Source organism: Acanthaster planci, linkage group LG13, assembly GCF_054643075.1.
Source record: "Acanthaster planci isolate LZ-2023a linkage group LG13, COTS_SCS, whole genome shotgun sequence".
Lineage (NCBI taxonomy): Eukaryota > Metazoa > Echinodermata > Asteroidea > Valvatida > Acanthasteridae > Acanthaster > Acanthaster planci.
This window is the reverse complement of record NC_141789.1, coordinates 9,036,972-9,055,293: the sequence shown is the minus strand read 5'-3', so window position 1 is coordinate 9,055,293 and position 18,322 is coordinate 9,036,972. Positions and strand designations below refer to the sequence as shown.

The following is an 18,322-nucleotide window of genomic DNA, read 5'->3' as shown; positions in this document are numbered from 1 at the left end:
ATTGCAAATTAGTAAGGATAAGTTTTTTAACAAAATGAAACCAGATTAAATCAAAAACAATTCAAGCACTCTTTTTGTTAATTTTTAAATGAAAATTCAAGTACACCAAATAACATTTTAATAACTTTGAAGCAGCCAAAAATAAATACACTTCCACACTAGTCTCCATACTGTACACACCGAATATGAACAAAAAGAAACATTCATACAAATCTGTCTATTAATGTTGCTGAAAATATTGGTATAAAAAAGTCTTCATTTACATTTGAAATGGTACAGTTCAATAAAAGTGATGTGGGTGTGCTCAATGTACAGAAATAGGAGTAATTATATATTTTGGGCTTGAAAAATGGCAATAATTCAGTTTCATATTTCAACAAGGCATGGCCATTCAAGAACAAACCATGGAGCGTATGCAGGTTGGTGTTTATGCCGTTGTACTGACTGGGCAGAACTAATGCATGCATTGCTGTTCAAGAATACATACCACACGTTTCATTTTGGGCTTGTGCTGTTGGTATAACAAACTGGCTCACTGCAGGCACCCACATTCCAATCAAATTTACTTGCTACCATGTTGCTTTGGTAAGTTGACTTTTTTCCAACTTTTTAGGAAAGTGAAACGTGAGAAAGAAAGTGTCACCAATGGTTGTGGGCTGTGTCAGGAAAGGAACCTGATGAGGAGATATGCTCCACGCAAAAGCAGGGCTAGATTTTCCAAATTGTGCAGGTGGGCCTTAAAATATTTGGGGCCAATGAAATCACCTATGAGGAAAAGAGGGGAAAAGTGCTCCCTCTTCCTGATGCCCCCACCTACATTTATGTTCGGTGTAGAATTGTTTTTGGCTGGAAATTTTAATTCAGAAAAAAAAGGCAACATATTGCAACATACAAATTTTGATACAACCAAACGCCACACAAAGCAATTCACAAGAGTCATGTGAACAGAACTTGTGCAGTAGTTCTAACTAACACACACTTGGGCCCACCCATGGTTCGAGACTGGCTACACAACTCAGTGGCTGTCTCAGTTCAACATATGGTGAAACTTCACAGACTATTGGACTTTGTATCAAGTGAGGGAACAGCATGTTCAATCATCAGCCAGAGGAGAGTCAAGGCATGTTTGATGCTTTTTAACCCAACAGCTGTACGTATGTAGATAGCCTGCAGGTTGTGCTACAAGTCCTCTGACACAAAGTGGTTCATGTAGGTTACATTCTGTCAAAACAATAGTTCACTAGAAAACCTAGTCAATTAATAAGGGAATAATTATGTGCTTGGCCGCTCAGGAGAATAGAGGCAAGTAATGCCTGGCCGCAGGCATTTATCAGCGTTCATTCTCCGAAGCAAGGTCTTAAAAGCTAGACCGCCCAAGCACATTCATAAATACATTCATAAATACCTCTTTATTCAAAGAGTCAATGAAGTCAACATATAATGGATTTCCAATGATTTTGTTCTAAATCTTCACTTTCATTTTCGCGAACACCCCCGTTCATTTTATGGTACATTCCTTTTTAATTGTCCAATAGACTCCCCTTCAATGAACTTGGCGCGTGCATGGCACGTCGCGTGCATAAGACTCCTGACCAATCAGACTTGATTCAACTGTCTCATATCCATGTGCCAGCGCGTGATTTACGCACCGGGCATTATCACTTTTCAGCAGGCATTATCAAAATAATGTTAATACACAGTCATGTGTTGCGCCTCGACCAACAGGAATAGAAAAACTGTCTCAGGTATTTATGAATTAAAGTTTTTTACATCTTTTAACAAATTTTATTAAGGAAGTGACTGGTGACATGAGATATAATCAATTAGTCACACTAAGCTCATTTTAATTGCTAGTCGATCGTAAGTTCTCTTGTCTCAAGCCACACGCCACTTACACAAACCAAAAACAGTCCCTTCAAATCTGTTCACTTATTCACTTGCAGTTACTGATAAATGAACCTGCAACCAAACTTATGATTCCACTTGTGATTGATATCTGACTGAATTCTGCTAGTAAAGCTATTCCCTACAGACAGAGCATATAGTTACAGGTTGTTAACCTCCAGCAAATCTCAGCACTGCCAATGTCAGATAATGGTGGAAAGAGGGGTGAGGTGAGGGTAGGGGCACCATCTTGGGGAACAATTTAATTTCCCTTTCTTAAAAAGTTTGTAAATGCTGTAAAATTTTCTAAATTTTGTTGACTCTCCAAAAAATTGGTTCTGGATCTGTCCTTAGTGTCGGAAGGATTTGAATGTGTGCAACCTAGGCGGGAATATATCCCAAAATGAGCTAAAAGCAGCGACTTGTCAAAGAGCTTTATTCCCCTAGTAGTTAGAATTCAGAAATGCTAGAGCTATCATTCCTGTTTGTTCTCATCCTCTGCAGTCTCCTCTGGTTCAGGTGGCTTGATGACAGGGAAACCAAATGTCACAGTTGCCTTGATCCTGTCCTGAGATATCAACATATCTTCTATCTCCAGAAGACGGTTGTACTTGCAGATCCTCTCGCCACGATTGATAGCACCAAACTTGACAAACCTGGAGCTAACTCCAACAGCCTGTGAAGTGGGATGGGAAATATACATGGCATTTCTGCATTGTGGAAAGCAACTCAAAAGTAGTACAAAAGCTATGAAACCACACCATGAACAGGTCTCTGAGGACACATTAATTTGGTTAGATATCTAACAAAGTATAGGAATTTAAAGGGTTCACACCGTTATGTGCAAGCATTCTTTTGAACTGTAAAAAACCAAAGAAAAAACCTTTTCCTGTTTTATAAACTGTAACCCAAAGGAAAATATGACCAAGCCAATGAACACAATGACCAAGACCATAATTATAAATGACGACCCCTATTCTAAACTACGGGTAATAAGCTTTCCATTGATACCTTGGATGCATTCTTCTGCTCATCAGAGATCTTAATTGATCAAAAACTTATGTAAAAACCTTTCTTTTTAATAGTAATCACTCGCAGCACCTTATCAGTTCTTCAGTCTTTTGCTTCAACTGCACAACAGCTAGTCAATGCAGTGAACTTTAAGTGAGAATATTTTTTTAAAATGAGCTACATTTTCAGTGCACAATTTCGACACAATATCCCTACTATATGTAGAGGGTGGCCCTTCACAAGCTGTAATACCACATATGAAACACAACCAACATATGAAATTTATTCTGGTGTACACATGTAGTATGTTCCAATTAGCCTATTTGATGTTTGGTGGACATAATAGAGAGCACTATTTGGTTTCGGTAAAATCTTGTGTTTACTCCAAATTTACCCACTTCAAATTGCATCCTCCTATTGTGATGGCATGCTTTGAAAAGGCAAAGAAGCCCGCCCCCCCAATGTCTCCGGTTTCTGGTCAGGTGCTGGCTCCAAAAGTGGTGCAGCGATGCAGCTTTTTCTTTTAACATAACACCGGCCGCTACCAACATTAAGACTGGCCCCAGCCAGTTTTACTGTTTAAAAGCATTTTCAGCTGGTACACGCACACAGGACATAAGACCACCTTGTTTGTCTGGCTCCCAGATGTAAATGTGTAATAGGTAAATGACGACACCTGAAAAGAGTGCCCGACTTAATGTACGGGGAACTAGAGAGACTCCTTTACTGTACATATTACTCAACCATACCCCATCAAAAATGCATTAAAATTACGCAGTAGCAGGGTTACAGTTGATTAAGCAAGTTTGGCAGCTTTTGGACATTGTTTTATACCAAATATAAAACTTTTTATTTTGCTAACGTACAGGTCTATGGTAGACGCACACCCTGACCAGAAACCGGAGACTTTTTTGGGGCCTAAACTACAGTGACACCGTATTCGTGCAGTTTCTTGAACTTGAGTTTTCATGCACATGGGCATTATACCTTACTGGTCAGAGAGACATTGTAACAAAAGCATGGTATGTACTGCCACAGTGATTGTTTCTAATTCCAGGTGTGAGATTACTCTATACTGGAACTGAATCTGGTACAGTTTGAAAAACATCTGGTGGATGGCTTCTGACAAGTGCTCTTGTTGGAGTTTCAACTGTGAGTACAGATTACACTTAACCCCTCCCAATCAAACCCAACTTACCAAATCAGCCAGAAAACTATCAGGACTCTCACCAAGGACACTTGAAATCACCACAGCTGCATTGTTCTCTGCAAATCAGCATTCAAAAATTCTTTACTCCATGTAACCAAATTTTTCAGGGAAATTTTTAGTAACTGACACTTAAGTCATGTTCCAGTATATTATTTTGGCTAGACTACTGTGACTGAACTCTTGAAAAAATTGCACAATTAAGTCCACAATGAATGCACAGAGAACCAATGTCCCTATTAATCTGAATTGTGCTGGCTGTATGTGGTCATGGAAACTTTCTGCAGAGGTAGTGTTTCATACGGTGGTTTCACAGGGCCCTCAAACCGGCCTGGGAACTGTCCTGAGTAACTTCTGCAGATGAACTATAAAATGCCTCACGAAAAGAACAGTTCCCTGACCCTTTGTGCTTACCGATTCATATGTACATATATATGTACTGCTATTTTGCATGCCATGTTCTACTTTGTATGTGCCTTTGCAGATGAGTCGAAATAGTGAGAAATATGACAGGGTTTGGAGCGAAAAAAAAAATTTTGGTAGAAGGGAAGAAATGTTGGTCGTTTAGTGTAACTACTCAAGCAGCATCGTGGTTGATTATCACACACTGGTGCCATGGCACACTGATCAACTACACATGGAAATTAATTAACATTCCTCTGCTGTAAACAAAAGTCCAAGTTGGAATGCAGAGATGTTTTAGGCAAAACAATATTCACAGGGAGTCGTGGGTAAGTTTCAACAAGGGCACGGAAGAGAAAGCCCAATGGGAACACAGCTGAAGCACTTAAGTAACAAGGAATTTACACTTGCATATAAGGTCATGCATGCCTTACAGATACTAGTTCAAATTTTTTTCAGGGGGAGGGTATGATCAACTGTTGTTAAACACAATTACTCTTTAAACAAAACAACAAAACCCTTAACTCCAAACCAAAATTAAGTTTCAAAACTGTAACATTATTTCTTAATTTATTTAGTAAGTATAAGAATCACTCTGGAATCAGCAGTATGCCTCACATGGTGGTTTGGCTGCTGACTTACCTTTGATCAGTTTACCAGCTTCAGTGATGGCACTAACACTAGTCATCTGCTGTAGTTTCAATGAGACAGCGGTACTACGTAGCTCACCAAATCCCTGCTTGAGAAGAGTCTCAGCCCTGGAATAGGCCTTGTCTACAATGATAAAGCACTGCTCGCTGAAACGTTCACACAGCTTGCGCCATTGCTCTACGTCCTAAAGAAAAACATGGGAAATTGCTCTCATAAGTCAGATAAAATAAAAAATTGACCATTCTTTGCCTTTCATCCATGAATAACCACATTTTTGATACCCTAACTGACCCCGATTCTTTTAATCCAACAGGAGGCTTGGGAACACAGAATAACTTTAGGAAGGTGAAGCCAATTCATGTTTACTTTTAATGTCTTGATGCCCCTTGAAAGTTAAGATACAACTAATGTATTGTCGGAATGCTGCGAGGAGCAAGATTTTTCAGAATTCAGCATAAAACATTCAGGAGAAAAACTTGAAACTTCTGTTTCTTTTTTTCCCTAATGGAACTATGACAAATTCCTGACAGCTAGAAGTGTAGGGAAATAAGACAAAAATTGGACAAACACAGTTCATGGTCAAATAAGATCCCTAAGTAAAAACTGTGATACGACAACTAGCTAGCTCTTCTTTCTTAGGTGGGTTAATCATGTTGACTATGTCTGAATTGAAATCATGAAATGACTCCGTCAAACATGCTCAATACCTGCCAGCCTTTTACAAAGATCTAGTCAGTAGCTTCCGCCAAGGTCTACAAAACTGATGGAGCTAAGGCAAATTAGTTGGGAGTTTCCTTTTAGGCAAAGGGGCAAGTTGATGAGGGTCATTTGTTCCCCAACCTGTTTTTTGAGGGGATCTATGAGGGCAATGATGGCTGGATACCGGTTGATGAGATCAGCATACACCTCTATCATGTCATCTGGTAATTTCAACATTCCTTGAGCTGTTTCGTATTTTCCTTTATCCTGTGAAAACAAAGAATGGGTAATAGACACACTGTCAATGAAATTGCAAATGTTTAATTTGCTGAACCGTTCACTTTTTAGTTCAACTTTTTACAGTCAGGCACTCTGACAAAATGTTATATCACACTTCGTCCCTCAATTGGGAACTATTCCATTTTAATGAAAGAAAATTATAGCAAATGCCTCAAATAACATTAATTTTAATTTGAGAAAATTTCCCACTGATGTAAAGTCTGTTCAAACACAAAAATGGTTCAAAGCACTTTGACTTCTCATATTTTGAACTGCCAAAGAATATTTCAAGTCTTGTTGCACCACACTTCTACAGACATGAGAGGGGACATGTTTTTCAGCAACGCGGAGTCTCAGAATACCAATGTATTTTGTACATACGAATGTACTCATTGAAAATGACACAGTGCTTTGGTTGCTCTGGGAGTATGGTACAACTGAAGAGGGAAAGTCTTTTGGGCAATAGTCATCAGTTATGCAGTAAAATAGCAAACAGTAAATGCTGCATGAAGTAATTGAAGGGAAGTGCTGATGAAGAACTCTTGACTAAAAGGATATTTAGACCTTGTCAAAAATGCAGGCACACTTCAAATTTTAGAATGTGTGCACTGTGCACATGATGATCTCCTAGTAGACTAGTCATGGGATTACAACACATTTTGGTTACATGAATCCCTGTCTGTGGACAGTTCAAGTGTTGTAACTTACCAAGTCAAACATTTCATGGGCAGCACAGTTCAGACCAATGAAGATATCCTCTCCTGGGGTCAGATCAAGAGCAGTGATAGCCTCCTGGGCAAGGTCCAATAACTGCTCTGGCCGGTCATACTGTGGACAGTAGCCACCAAAGTCATTCACGTATAACCCAGGAACCTAACACAAAAGTAAACAAAAAAAGGACACAAAATGAAAAGAAACTGGGAATGAAAAGCTTGCTTCAAGACACTGCACTACAATTTACTGATTTTAACATGGTCCTTAAGCAAAGCCATACATGTAATACCAACTGACCAGTGTTCAGGACCAATGTTAGCATTGCTTACTGTATGCCATTACTTTACGAGTGCAATAAACTGGGAAGAGGGGTTTTTGTCAACATGCTTGGTATATGTCACCACAAAAGGCGTGGCAACTTTCCAATGGGGGCAGCACAGACATCTGGGATTCTCGCAAAATGGCAGGTATCGCGCCGGTGAAAACAGCGACTATGGCGACATACGTGCACACCAGCCAGTCAAATCATCGGGTTACACAATCTTTTCTTTGATCAGTATATATACGTGTGCTCGTTGCAGTTGTTTTCACTGGTGCTGTGTAGTTTGCTACCTGCCATTCTGTGAAACTCCCGGATGTCTGCGCTGCTCCATAAGATATTCTTTTTCTGTTTTTTTTCAACAGCTACTTTCCCCTCAGCATCTCTGGAAGAATGTCTCAAACCCTGCAAAATAATGGACAGGGGACCTCCATACACACTAATTCCTTTCTTTTTTCCCATAGAAAATAATATATCTAGCTAATGGCAAACCTCCATATTACTTGCTCTCTCGCTGTTTCAGACCTGCCGAGTATTATATGACAGAAACAGTTGCAATATGTTCAAACTTTGGGCTGGTTTGGGGAACCTTCCTTGCATTCTGTTCTAAATCCCTCCAAGAGATCAACAAATTATGATATTGATAGTAAATCAGACTTACCCCCAGCTTTGGAAAAAGCAACTTGCCCACTTGATGGTGGATGGCTGTCAGTTGTTTCAGAGACTATAGTTAACAGCACAGACACATCAAATAAAAAAATGAAAGCAAGTGAAAAGCCAAAACAGGGGGTAGGTGAAGGTAACAGATTAACACTGTACATCTGCAGCATGCTCGTCCTAAACAGTTGGCCTATCTAGTCTAATAATCATCGTCATCTAGAGTGAGTTGAGTGAATTTACCAGAAGCTGTTTTGCAATATGCCTTTCCCAAAGAAAATGCACTTTCCACTTTGAGGGTTTTAAAGAATGTTAACAGGCTAGTTATTCTGTAAATCTGGGGTCCATTTTTGCCTCACGCTGTTGCTGACACTCATTAATGATTCACCTTGGGTTCACCGTGACCTTTTTAAAGACCTTTCCAACATGCAATTTTCTCATTTTGCTTTCACTTCTACCGGTATATTAAGCAACGTTGCTTTCCATGTTCAAATACCTAGCACTGGTACTTATTCTTCACTCAAAGCAATTCTTTCATGATATAAGCAATTGTTTGAGGTCTCTCAAATCTGTCTCCATCAGTGACCAGTGTATTGGGGGATATTCTGACCTCTCACCTGCCTGAGGGTCTTCCCTGGTTTAGGGATGAGCAGCAATTCCTTGATGAGGTTCTGCTTGCCAGGGTAGGCTTTTCCAGAATTCAAAAGATTCACCATCAACAAGGGAAGCTCATATTCTTGCTGTTCCTGAACATTCATAATAAGTGTAATAAAAATCATACCTTATCGTCATTAGTTCTAAAATGTATCGCACTTTAAATCGGCTTTTTGCCCTTTTCTCAGTTACACATTATCATAAAATAAAAACTCTGCATGGATGAAGAATACAGAACATTACATAGATGTGTATGTTAAAACTTATTTCATTGAATGCTTTCAAATGTTCTTTACACTATTTGTTTTCTTTAAAGAAACAAGCCCCAATTTCAAAAACACTTTGAAAAAGTACCATCCACCAACATTGCATTTCTCAGCACAATTACTTAAAAAAAAACCCACATTTTATTTCAAAACATAATTTGAACAAAATCCTCCCATATTTTACTCAAACTTTTATGCAATGATAATGTGCTTCAAGCAGTCCTTCCTCCATACCTGAGAAGAGTACAAGTTGGCAATGTGTTCAAAGGGTTGGATCTTGGAGAGCTTTGCTGCTGCTAGAGTTACAGCCTGTGAAACGACACATGCAGCATTGCAACCTGGGAGCATTGGTTCTTTAGGTTCCTCCATCACGACTGTGCTAGACTTGGCACTCCCTTCAAAGAAATGAGAATCAGAGTTTCATTTTCAAATAATTCACACACAATGCTATGCGAGTATGACAGACGAAAATTGTTCCATTTATTACACAAAATATCACCTGCTGATGTGAAAAGTACTTGCAACGCCGCATTGTTGTGTACAAAGATACAAACATACAAATTTATATCTTTGTGAGGTAAATTCCTTTGATCTCATTGTACTAAGAAATCACTGTGTGAAGTGCAGTTTTCAAATCACTTCCGTTTAAACCAGCATCATTTTAATGAGCTGAAATTTCAACCAAGTGTCTCATACGTAAAATACTTCAACTTGTGATTGATCTGTACACCTCAGAAATTCCTCCTTTATGACTAAATGGGAAATTCCTCCGCTATGACTAAATTACAAACACTTTTATTGATGAAATTCTTGTAGGGTACCAATAAAGTAGGGTACATGTATGTCTTATTGTTCTGCTACCCCACAAGTCACTATCATTCTTGGGTGATTGATTTGACGTGATTTCATGCTACATGTACTTCTGTTCTTGTAAAAAGATGCTAGTGAGTAGTGACTGAGATATGGAGGGGCAGAGTGTACTGAGTAATGACAGCACGAGAGTAACTGAATCAACTGCTAGTCAATCAAAAGGTAAACCACAAGTCAAGTTGCAAGTCCAAACAGGGAATGACAGAACAATGCTTTTTTGGTTGGAGTTCACTTAAAAGAAGACGTTGCCTGAGTTGAAGCAGGGTTACTAATTATACGCTTGTGGTGACTTGAATTCAAGACAATGCAAGGTTTCCTATAGTGTAGGGATAAGAACTCATTTTTGATGGTCTAAGAAACAGATTCAACGTCTGTGACCATGTGCATGTAGTCGTCAGGTCCCTGATTTAGCCACTATTGTCAAGTCTCATGGGATTTCACTGTAATTGGTGAAACAAGAGATCTGGCAACTATACCGTCATGGACATTAGTTGAAACCATCACAAGACCGTAACGAGTAGCAGGGTGAACAATAACAGAGGAATACCCTGTTGTAAGTCGTTTGAATAGCTTGTGAGTCAAAATTAGACTGGAGGTCTTGTGATGGTCTGAAAAGGCCTCAACTACAAGAATACTAAGAAATCCAATCAAGTATTGTGAATCATTTGAAATTAAACAATTAGGAAATCCCATATCAGTGTTAACTTTGTAACACATTTCATAAATCTAGGCTCAAACAAGCAGGCATACAAAGTGGCCAAAGTGTAGATTAACACTTGAAAAAATGTACGACAATGTTGAGAAATGCAACTTAAATGTGTTTTTTATTGAAGAAAATGTTATATGTACTCGTTCTGTGTAGATCTGACTGTAAATTATCAGAGACATACATGTAGCTTATACCTAGCTTCTTCTTGCCCTTTGGAGAGATTGTTTTTTCCTCCTTGGCTGGTTCAGGAGGTGAAGGTTCTAGCTCTGCTGCCCGCTCACGTTCTTTACGCTCCTCCTCTTCCTTCTCAGTCTGGAATTTCATCAGGATCTTCCTATAATGCGATCAATTGAAAAAAATTGATAAGAGCAAAAGCATAATACATGCACTTATGGGGATTGAGCCAAAAATGTGGGATAGGTATTATCATGATAATTTTTTTGATATTTTGCACAATTTTTTATTGATCCATCAGAATTCTCGGTCATTGTGGGTACTGTTCACATTGCACATTACAAAAAAAGGGTTCCATTTATTTCTTAGCTTCGTTAGCCCAAAGATAAAATATAATTACAGGCATGCAACTTGGAATTTGACAAAATGAGGAAATCCTGATTATTTATAAGACTTCGTACAGTGTTTTTCAATATTCAATGGCATAAGTGTGAAGTGAAAAATAAGGAAATAAGCTGATCAGAGGAATCATTGCATGCTTGTAATTTACTGATCACCTGCTGAATATTTTTCCACAGTTTTCCAGGACAATTTTTGATATCTTCAACTGCTGGAACTGACTTAAGGTCAGATATCAAATATGGTCCACAGGAAGGAGGTTGATGGAACACAGCTTTCAGAATTTAGAGTAGCCCATGAATTAATTTGGGGGCAGAATTGAAATTTTACCCCAAATCTTCAAACACACCTTGATGATTATGACAAAACAGTATCTTTTAAAACTCAGGTTTAAACAAATTATTACCTTCAAAAATTGCCTTCCAAAATTTCCAATCAGGAGCAAAAACTCACCAAACATTTTCATCAATCTCTCCCTGATTGGCTGGGCCGATGCCACTGATAGCTTCTGTGATTGGTCCTTGAATGAATTGAAGAGCTGCATCAACAAATTCCTGTCTCTCTTTCTCGTCTGCTTCCTTTTTCTCAACAGGGGCACTCTCCATCAGCAGGTTTGTGCTGGCCATGGTGACAGTTGACAAATGCTTTGAGTAAAAACGGTGCCGCCAGAGGAATTAACACTCAACAATTGAGCAAACTAACGTGGGCAACTTGCGATCAGACGATGTACTTACTTTCAAAGGCCATGAAAATTGCCTAGGAACAATTAGAAAAAGTAAGGAAAAACTTGGCACATTGTAGGATTATTATTCAACCTGTATACAATGGGAAAATGGAAAATTTGGAAAGGAGTTTGTACCTGTTCAAGACCTTTGACAATGCAGTGGAGCTCTGCTTGTAGGGTAGGCTGACCTCTGCCATCTAAAACCTCTCTAGCCATCACTTTGTGAATAACAGGTGGAATTGACAGGGACTCAAAGTGTTCTGACTAAAATAGAGGGAGAAAAAAAGCACATATGCACTTTCAAGTCATTCATTATTATTAGTCCATGTAAAAAACATGAAAATTTAGTTTACATTGGTATATTACAACATTCAAAACCTAAAAACTTAGTCAATAAAATATTTTAAAATACAAATGGTAAAAACCAGGCACAAACTGACACGATACAACCCAACCTCAAAAAGACCCCCCCAAAAAATTCACAGTACATTAAAATACTACGCATACGGTTACTAAAGAGATTCCTACAACCTAACCTTTAGATGATATTCCAGGAAGAGATATTTAAAAAGAAACAGAAAGCAGTACGAACACCGGAACACCCATAAACAACTCATTTAAGACGCTACAGTGGGATACGCATTTAGTAGATGATAGATTACACAACAGTAACAAAAAAAATGCAATTTTACCGTTTTACATTGCTTTTGAAAGCATGGATGGCATTTGGAATGAAAGACTGTCTGAAATGATGAGTTGTCTTAGGAACACACAGTCCAATACCTGACTGGTTGTAGTTGAAACAAGCGTGAATTGGGTGTGTGGGATCACGCATTATACTATGAATCTTCAAAAGAATGTGTCAGTTTTCTCATACAAACTACAAATAGAAGGAAGATCTGTTCGGATTTTCCTACGTCTTTCAAGCTTCTTAATGCTTTCTTGTAATGGGTTGCCAAAGGTACACAAAAATTAAACATAAAAACGTTCTGCAGTACTAACTGATAAAGGAAAACCATGATACGGTTGTCCACTCAGAACTCAATCCCCATTTTCCTCAGGAACTACAGCCTTTGACTCGCCTTATCAGCTACAATTTGTGAGTTTTTCTTCCAATTCAACCTCTCGTCGATCAGAGTTCCTAAGTACTTATATTCAGATACCTGCTCTATGCTATGATCGTGAATAACTAATTAAACATGGGGGTTTGAAGACTGAGACCGGTGGAAATCAAAAATCATTTCTTTGGTTTTGTTTACATTCAGAAACAGGTGATGGCTATCACACCAATTTACAAACTGTTCGACTTGCTCAAAGTAAGCCTCTGCGTTATCCTGCAAAAAGCCACTTATAACAGTGTCATCTGCATACTTAACGATCGCAGAGCATGATCCAAATCCGTCCCTGACGTGAGGGACGGACATCAATGCATTAATTGCTCTGCCAAAGATTTCCTGAATACTTATTCTCAGTAAAAGGCATATGTACATGTATGTTTACCCCTGACACCAGTGCAAGTTGGCTACATATCATTTTCAATATGTTTGTTTTGTTTTTGTTAACGAAGTTTTTAGGGCATGAAGGGCGGACATCAATAAGATGACTACCTTCACCTACATGTAAGTCCACAGATTTGTATTTATTATTGATACCTGGAAAAATTCTCAACTTTGGTTAATATAAACAAAACATTAACCCTAACACTCCTCAGTCCTCCAACGGGTGAAGGATTGAGGAGGGTTAGGGTTAATGTTCTAACTATTCAACTGACAAGATTTTAATTCAGTGACACTTAGAATGTATTAATTGTCACACAGAAAATATCAATTTCTGGGGCTGGACAAAATATAGTCTTGGAAAATGTGTTGAAGAGTATAGTGCCACGCTGTACACTGTTTATGAACAAATTACTTCTTCTTTGTCAAGTGTGTAGATGGTCTCCAGATATAATTGGGATAGAAGAAGGAGAAAGGTGGACCTTACACATGTAATAATATTTGGATCATCATCAGCATCATTAAACCCTGCAAAGTTGGCATATGTAGAATATTGCTACTTGCCTGAGAATTATCATTTTAATTATTGTGAGGGACGGACATGTCCGTCCCTCACGATAATTAAGAGGTATAACTTCATACAATAAAAGCCAAGATGCTGATAAGTTTGTATTCAAGTAGTGACTGATAATCATCAATAGATAGGATACATTTTAAATCCTGTTGATTTATTATGTGCCTTGAGAAAACAAGATGATTCTAACTCGTGAGGGATGGACAATATTGGGAATGTTGCCCTGAAGTGACCCTCCTGTTAATTACCATGAGAAAATTAATTTAACCCCATGTTTGCAAGAAAGCATGGCATGTCTACTCTTAATGTGGACAACAATTGTAGGATTCCAGCTCTTCCTAAATTCCAAAACTTGCCTTTTTCAGTGAAGTTTCTGTCCGTCCCTCACATTTCATGATCGTTGGTATCATTTTTAATACATGTACATGATATTAATTAATTAATGATGATATTGTTGGACATTTCTTTTAGATTAGAAAATATAATCTTTTCTTTGTGAAATAAAGCAATTTTTAAAGGTGTTAAAGGAATTTAAATTTGTTTCATAAATGTTACCTAATTTTGGACCACGCTCGGCACAGTTTGAATCAGAGAATCGGCAATCACTAGTATACAATGAAAACAAAATTGGGGAGATCACACACCCTTGAGGTGCTCCTAGACTCAAAGACCTGACTCTTGAAGTAACATTATTGCACCTAACCCACTATGGTCAGTCAACCAAAAAATTATGAATAACCAAGGCAAGTTAAGATGAAACATTCAGTTTGAGTAACTTATCAATTAACAGATGAGGAACGGTAGTATTAAATGCACTTGAAAAATTGCTGAGGACCGACCGGACATACAGTGTACAACATTGGGTCTCCAAGTGTTGATAAAGGTTATGAAGGAATACATGCAAGCACAGCATCTTCAACACCTCTGTTCATTTCGTAAGCAAACTGAGTCGGGTCTAAAGAATCCACCTGATTCTTCAAAAATCCTTACAATATTCTTTCAAAACACTTCATGACATTTGAAGTCAGGGCTACAGGTCGATAGTGGTTTAGTTCACTAGGATTGTTGACCTTCGGAACTGGGATGATAACAGACGATTTCCATAACTGAGGAATAATACCGTTATCAATAATTAATTGGTAAATATAAGTAAAATTATCAGCAAGCTGTTGACTGCACAAATTCAAAACCTTATTTGGAATTCCATCCGGACCCATTGCCTTGTTAACATTTGTTTTTGCAAACACACTGCGAACATCTTGTACATCTATGTTCATTGCATTTGGGTAATCTCTCCTGTTTTGGAGAACATCTCTGATTGAAACATTTTCAGCTGTGAAGTCATGCACATCAAACCTGCTATAAAAATCCTCCAGATCATTCACAAACCCCTCATCTAAAACCACCTCCTTGGATGCACTCCTATAGCCAACAATCGTTTGCATCTTTTGCCAGATGGCACATGGGCTATTTTCACGGAAATCCCTCTCCAGTTTCCTCTCATACAGTACTTCATCCTAGACATCTTAATTTGCTTGTCAATATCTCTTTGAAGAGACTTAGCACCTAACTTATCACCGTCCTTTTTTGATTAAGCAATTTTTTCAATTCCTTGGATATCCAGGGTTTATGATTCGGATAAAACTTTACAGATCTCAGAGGAATTACATTATCAACACAGAAATTAACATAATCAGATAATGCTGTAACGACTTCATCAATAGAGTCCGCTGAATCCATAAGAATACCCCACTCTGTACAGTCAAAGCATGCTCCCAATTTCTTGACGGCATCGAAGCTCCATACCCACTGTTCCTTGGACACTGGCTTGCTTCTCTTGAGCTTTTGACGATATGATGGTAAAAGAAGAATGTTACTGTGATTGGAGTTGCCCGGCTGAGGACATAATTTGGGTGTAAAAGCATTGGGAAGATTACAATAACACTGGTCTAGCGAGGCGTTGTTTCGAGTTCCATGTTGCACAAACTGACTGTACATTAGCAATACAGTCTCCAGTTTGCACTGATTAAAATCTCCCAAAATAATTTTTGCTGAGTCTGGTGATGCTGCTTCGATGAGGCAATGTATTCACTGGCAATTTTCACATTCGCTTGGGGTGGAATGTATGTCACTACAACAAAGACCTGATGATTAAATTCTCTCGGTAAGTAAAACGGATGTAGACCAACAACAATCAGTTCATAGTCTGGCGTACATACCTGTTCTTATAACAAATAGTTATTGCACCATTTCAAATTGATTTACATGCAGACACCCCCTCCATGAGACTTTCCTGAGTCTATAGTTCTATCTCCCCTAACAAGCTCATAATCACCTATGTCCATTGCACTGTCTGGAATACCTAGATGAAGCCATGTATTGGTGAAGCATAGAAGGCATGTCACGATACTCGTGTAAATAGCCAACATTCGCGTGTAATTTGTCCATCTTGTTAGATAGGGATCACACATTCCCAAAGATAATGGTCCATAAGGGTGACTTAAATCCTCGTTTTTTTGACCCGCCTCCGAAGGCCAGCTTTCTTGCCTCTTTTCCATGGTAGAATTTCACTTGGGAAGTTCTCATGGCCAAGTGGTTTTGAGTTTGTCCGGATGGGTCGATAGCTGTATAACTTGCTGCATGTGTATGATAACACAGTACTCTGGGTGTAGCCATAGTTAGCATAGTGAGGCCAAGAAGTCTAAGCTAGTACACGAAACCGTGATAACAACAAAAATATCACTACGACGACAGCCACAAATGATCTTGACACAAACTTGTGCATGATAGTGGCGAAATATAGCGAAGATGCTTAAACATACAGATGAAATAAACAAAAAAAAGTAAGTTAAGACAGGGTAAAAACCAGTGGTGGTCGCCACCGTGCAGTGCCCTCAGTATGATTTCCAGTCAGATTATTCTGTCTCAACCTATCCATAAATTTTGCCCAAAACAAACCTTGAAAGATAAATGTTGAAGCTAACATAAGTGTGCAGTGGATGCAGGTGACAGACATCATAGCCAGAATCTCAACAGTGGCAAGGAGAGAGATGATACATGTACTTTTTATAGCCGAACTGACAACATGCATTCAGAAATACATCTTAAAAAACTGGTTGTACCCATTCAGATGAAAACCTGTCATTTGTACTCCCCATCACATGCTTCAGAACAAGCATCTATAAAGCACTGAGGTTGTGTTTGTCTGGGATCAGGTCAACTCAAACTCAAACCAACTTGGTTTGAGTTTGAACCAAAAATGGTTCTTGTCAACATCTTGTCTCTTACCAAGCGACCGTAAACATCTGGAGGATTTTCATAAAACATGGAGTTGAGGATTTCCTCCAGCCTCTCTGGTACCCCATTCTCCTTGTAGAACTTGACAGCCTTCTGCTTGGTGTCATAAAACTCTCTTGCATTTCTCTCTGACGCCCTGCTGGCACACATTTTAAAGTCCACAATGAGTGTCTGCAAAACAATGAATGTCACATTTCAAGCAAAGTATTGTATCAATATCATGCAACTAAAAATAGGCTGAGAATAATAATGCATTCTAAAAAATGAAGACTTAAAAAATTTAGAATGTTTAAAATGCACCCCCAAAATACAAAAAGAATTTTCAAACTTGTACATGTAGTTGGGTAAATGCGTGGAGGTAGGCCTAATAGGAAATGAGTCAAGTTGTCCCCCGGTAAAGTTGTTGCCCAAAAATGAAATCCTAGTTAAGTTGTCCCCTGGTCAAGTCATCCCCTGGTCAAGTTTTCCCCGGTTTAAGTCATCAAGTTGTCGTCCCTGCCATAAAAAAATAATTACCCCAGTGAAAACGTAACAAAGAAATTAAACAACTTACATGTAGGCCTATCCCTACCCCCCAAAAATAACCCAGTGAAAACTAGAAAATTTGAATTTTTAAAAATTATTTAGGCCTATAGGCCTATGGGGGATAATTTGACCAGCAACACAGCCTGACGATGATTTACAAGAACTTATCAACTATAGGCCTAAAGAGATTCTACTTGAGTTCCATGTTTTTTGTGGGATTTTCTGTGATTTTTTAAACCTTACAGTAAAATTTCCGGACCCCGCTGTGTTTGTGTGGTTTGAATTTTGGACGAAATTTCATGACACTGAAATTGTTCATAAAGGTTCAAAAGCCCATATCATTTTAAGGTAGGCCTAATACTAGGCCTAGTACCACTACCAGTATTTACATGTAACCAAGTGGATTTGAAGCTTTTCAACAAAGAGGTTTGGCAACACTGAGGGAAATCAACTGAACGTCGAAGTGCACCACTTTAGCATGGTTAGCGGGGCTCTAACGTAAGACCTAGGCCCTACACACGCAAGTAATGTTGCGCCGTAAGCCTAGGCCCAATTAAAAACAAAATTTACTCGACTAGTGGTAAACTTAAATACCTTTAAATGTACTCCTCAGATTGCAAAGCTGTTTGTATTTTTACTCAGAAGTTAACAAACAGACCTAATTCCAAACAAGTTTACAATTCGAGCGTTTTCAAATTCAGCGTTCTTTAAATTCAAACTCAACACCCCTTCGTGTACGCCGCCATTTTGGTTACTAAGGGAAGTCTTCAGGAATTATGGGAAGGCAATTAAAATTAGAAATATAATCCAC

At 38.6% G+C, this 18,322-nt stretch overlaps 1 protein-coding gene across 4 annotated transcripts; it reads right to left on the bottom strand.

The window, feature by feature from the left end:
* Window positions 1-60: 60 nt before the first annotated feature.
* eno4 (enolase 4) lies at window positions 61-18,280 on the bottom strand. 4 transcript variants are annotated; one of them, XM_087144674.1, is made up of 14 exons: window positions 18,106-18,280; window positions 17,321-17,481; window positions 16,978-17,157; window positions 11,755-11,883; window positions 11,349-11,539; window positions 10,517-10,656; window positions 8,978-9,138; window positions 8,441-8,569; window positions 7,828-7,890; window positions 6,842-7,006; window positions 5,996-6,121; window positions 5,147-5,339; window positions 4,094-4,161; window positions 61-2,560 (listed from the first exon to the last, which is right to left on the bottom strand). In XM_087144674.1, exons 3-14 carry the CDS (start codon window positions 17,134-17,136, stop codon window positions 2,360-2,362), a joined length of 1,725 nt encoding a protein of 574 aa, XP_087000800.1. In that variant the 5' UTR covers window positions 17,137-17,157; window positions 17,321-17,481; window positions 18,106-18,280; the 3' UTR covers window positions 61-2,359. The 4 variants fall into 4 exon arrangements, with proteins under 4 accessions (XP_087000800.1, XP_087000801.1, XP_022110999.2 ...); XM_087144675.1 differs by having other exon boundaries at window positions 16,978-17,122; XM_022255307.2 differs by lacking the exon at window positions 17,321-17,481.
* Window positions 18,281-18,322: the final 42 nt, after the last annotated feature.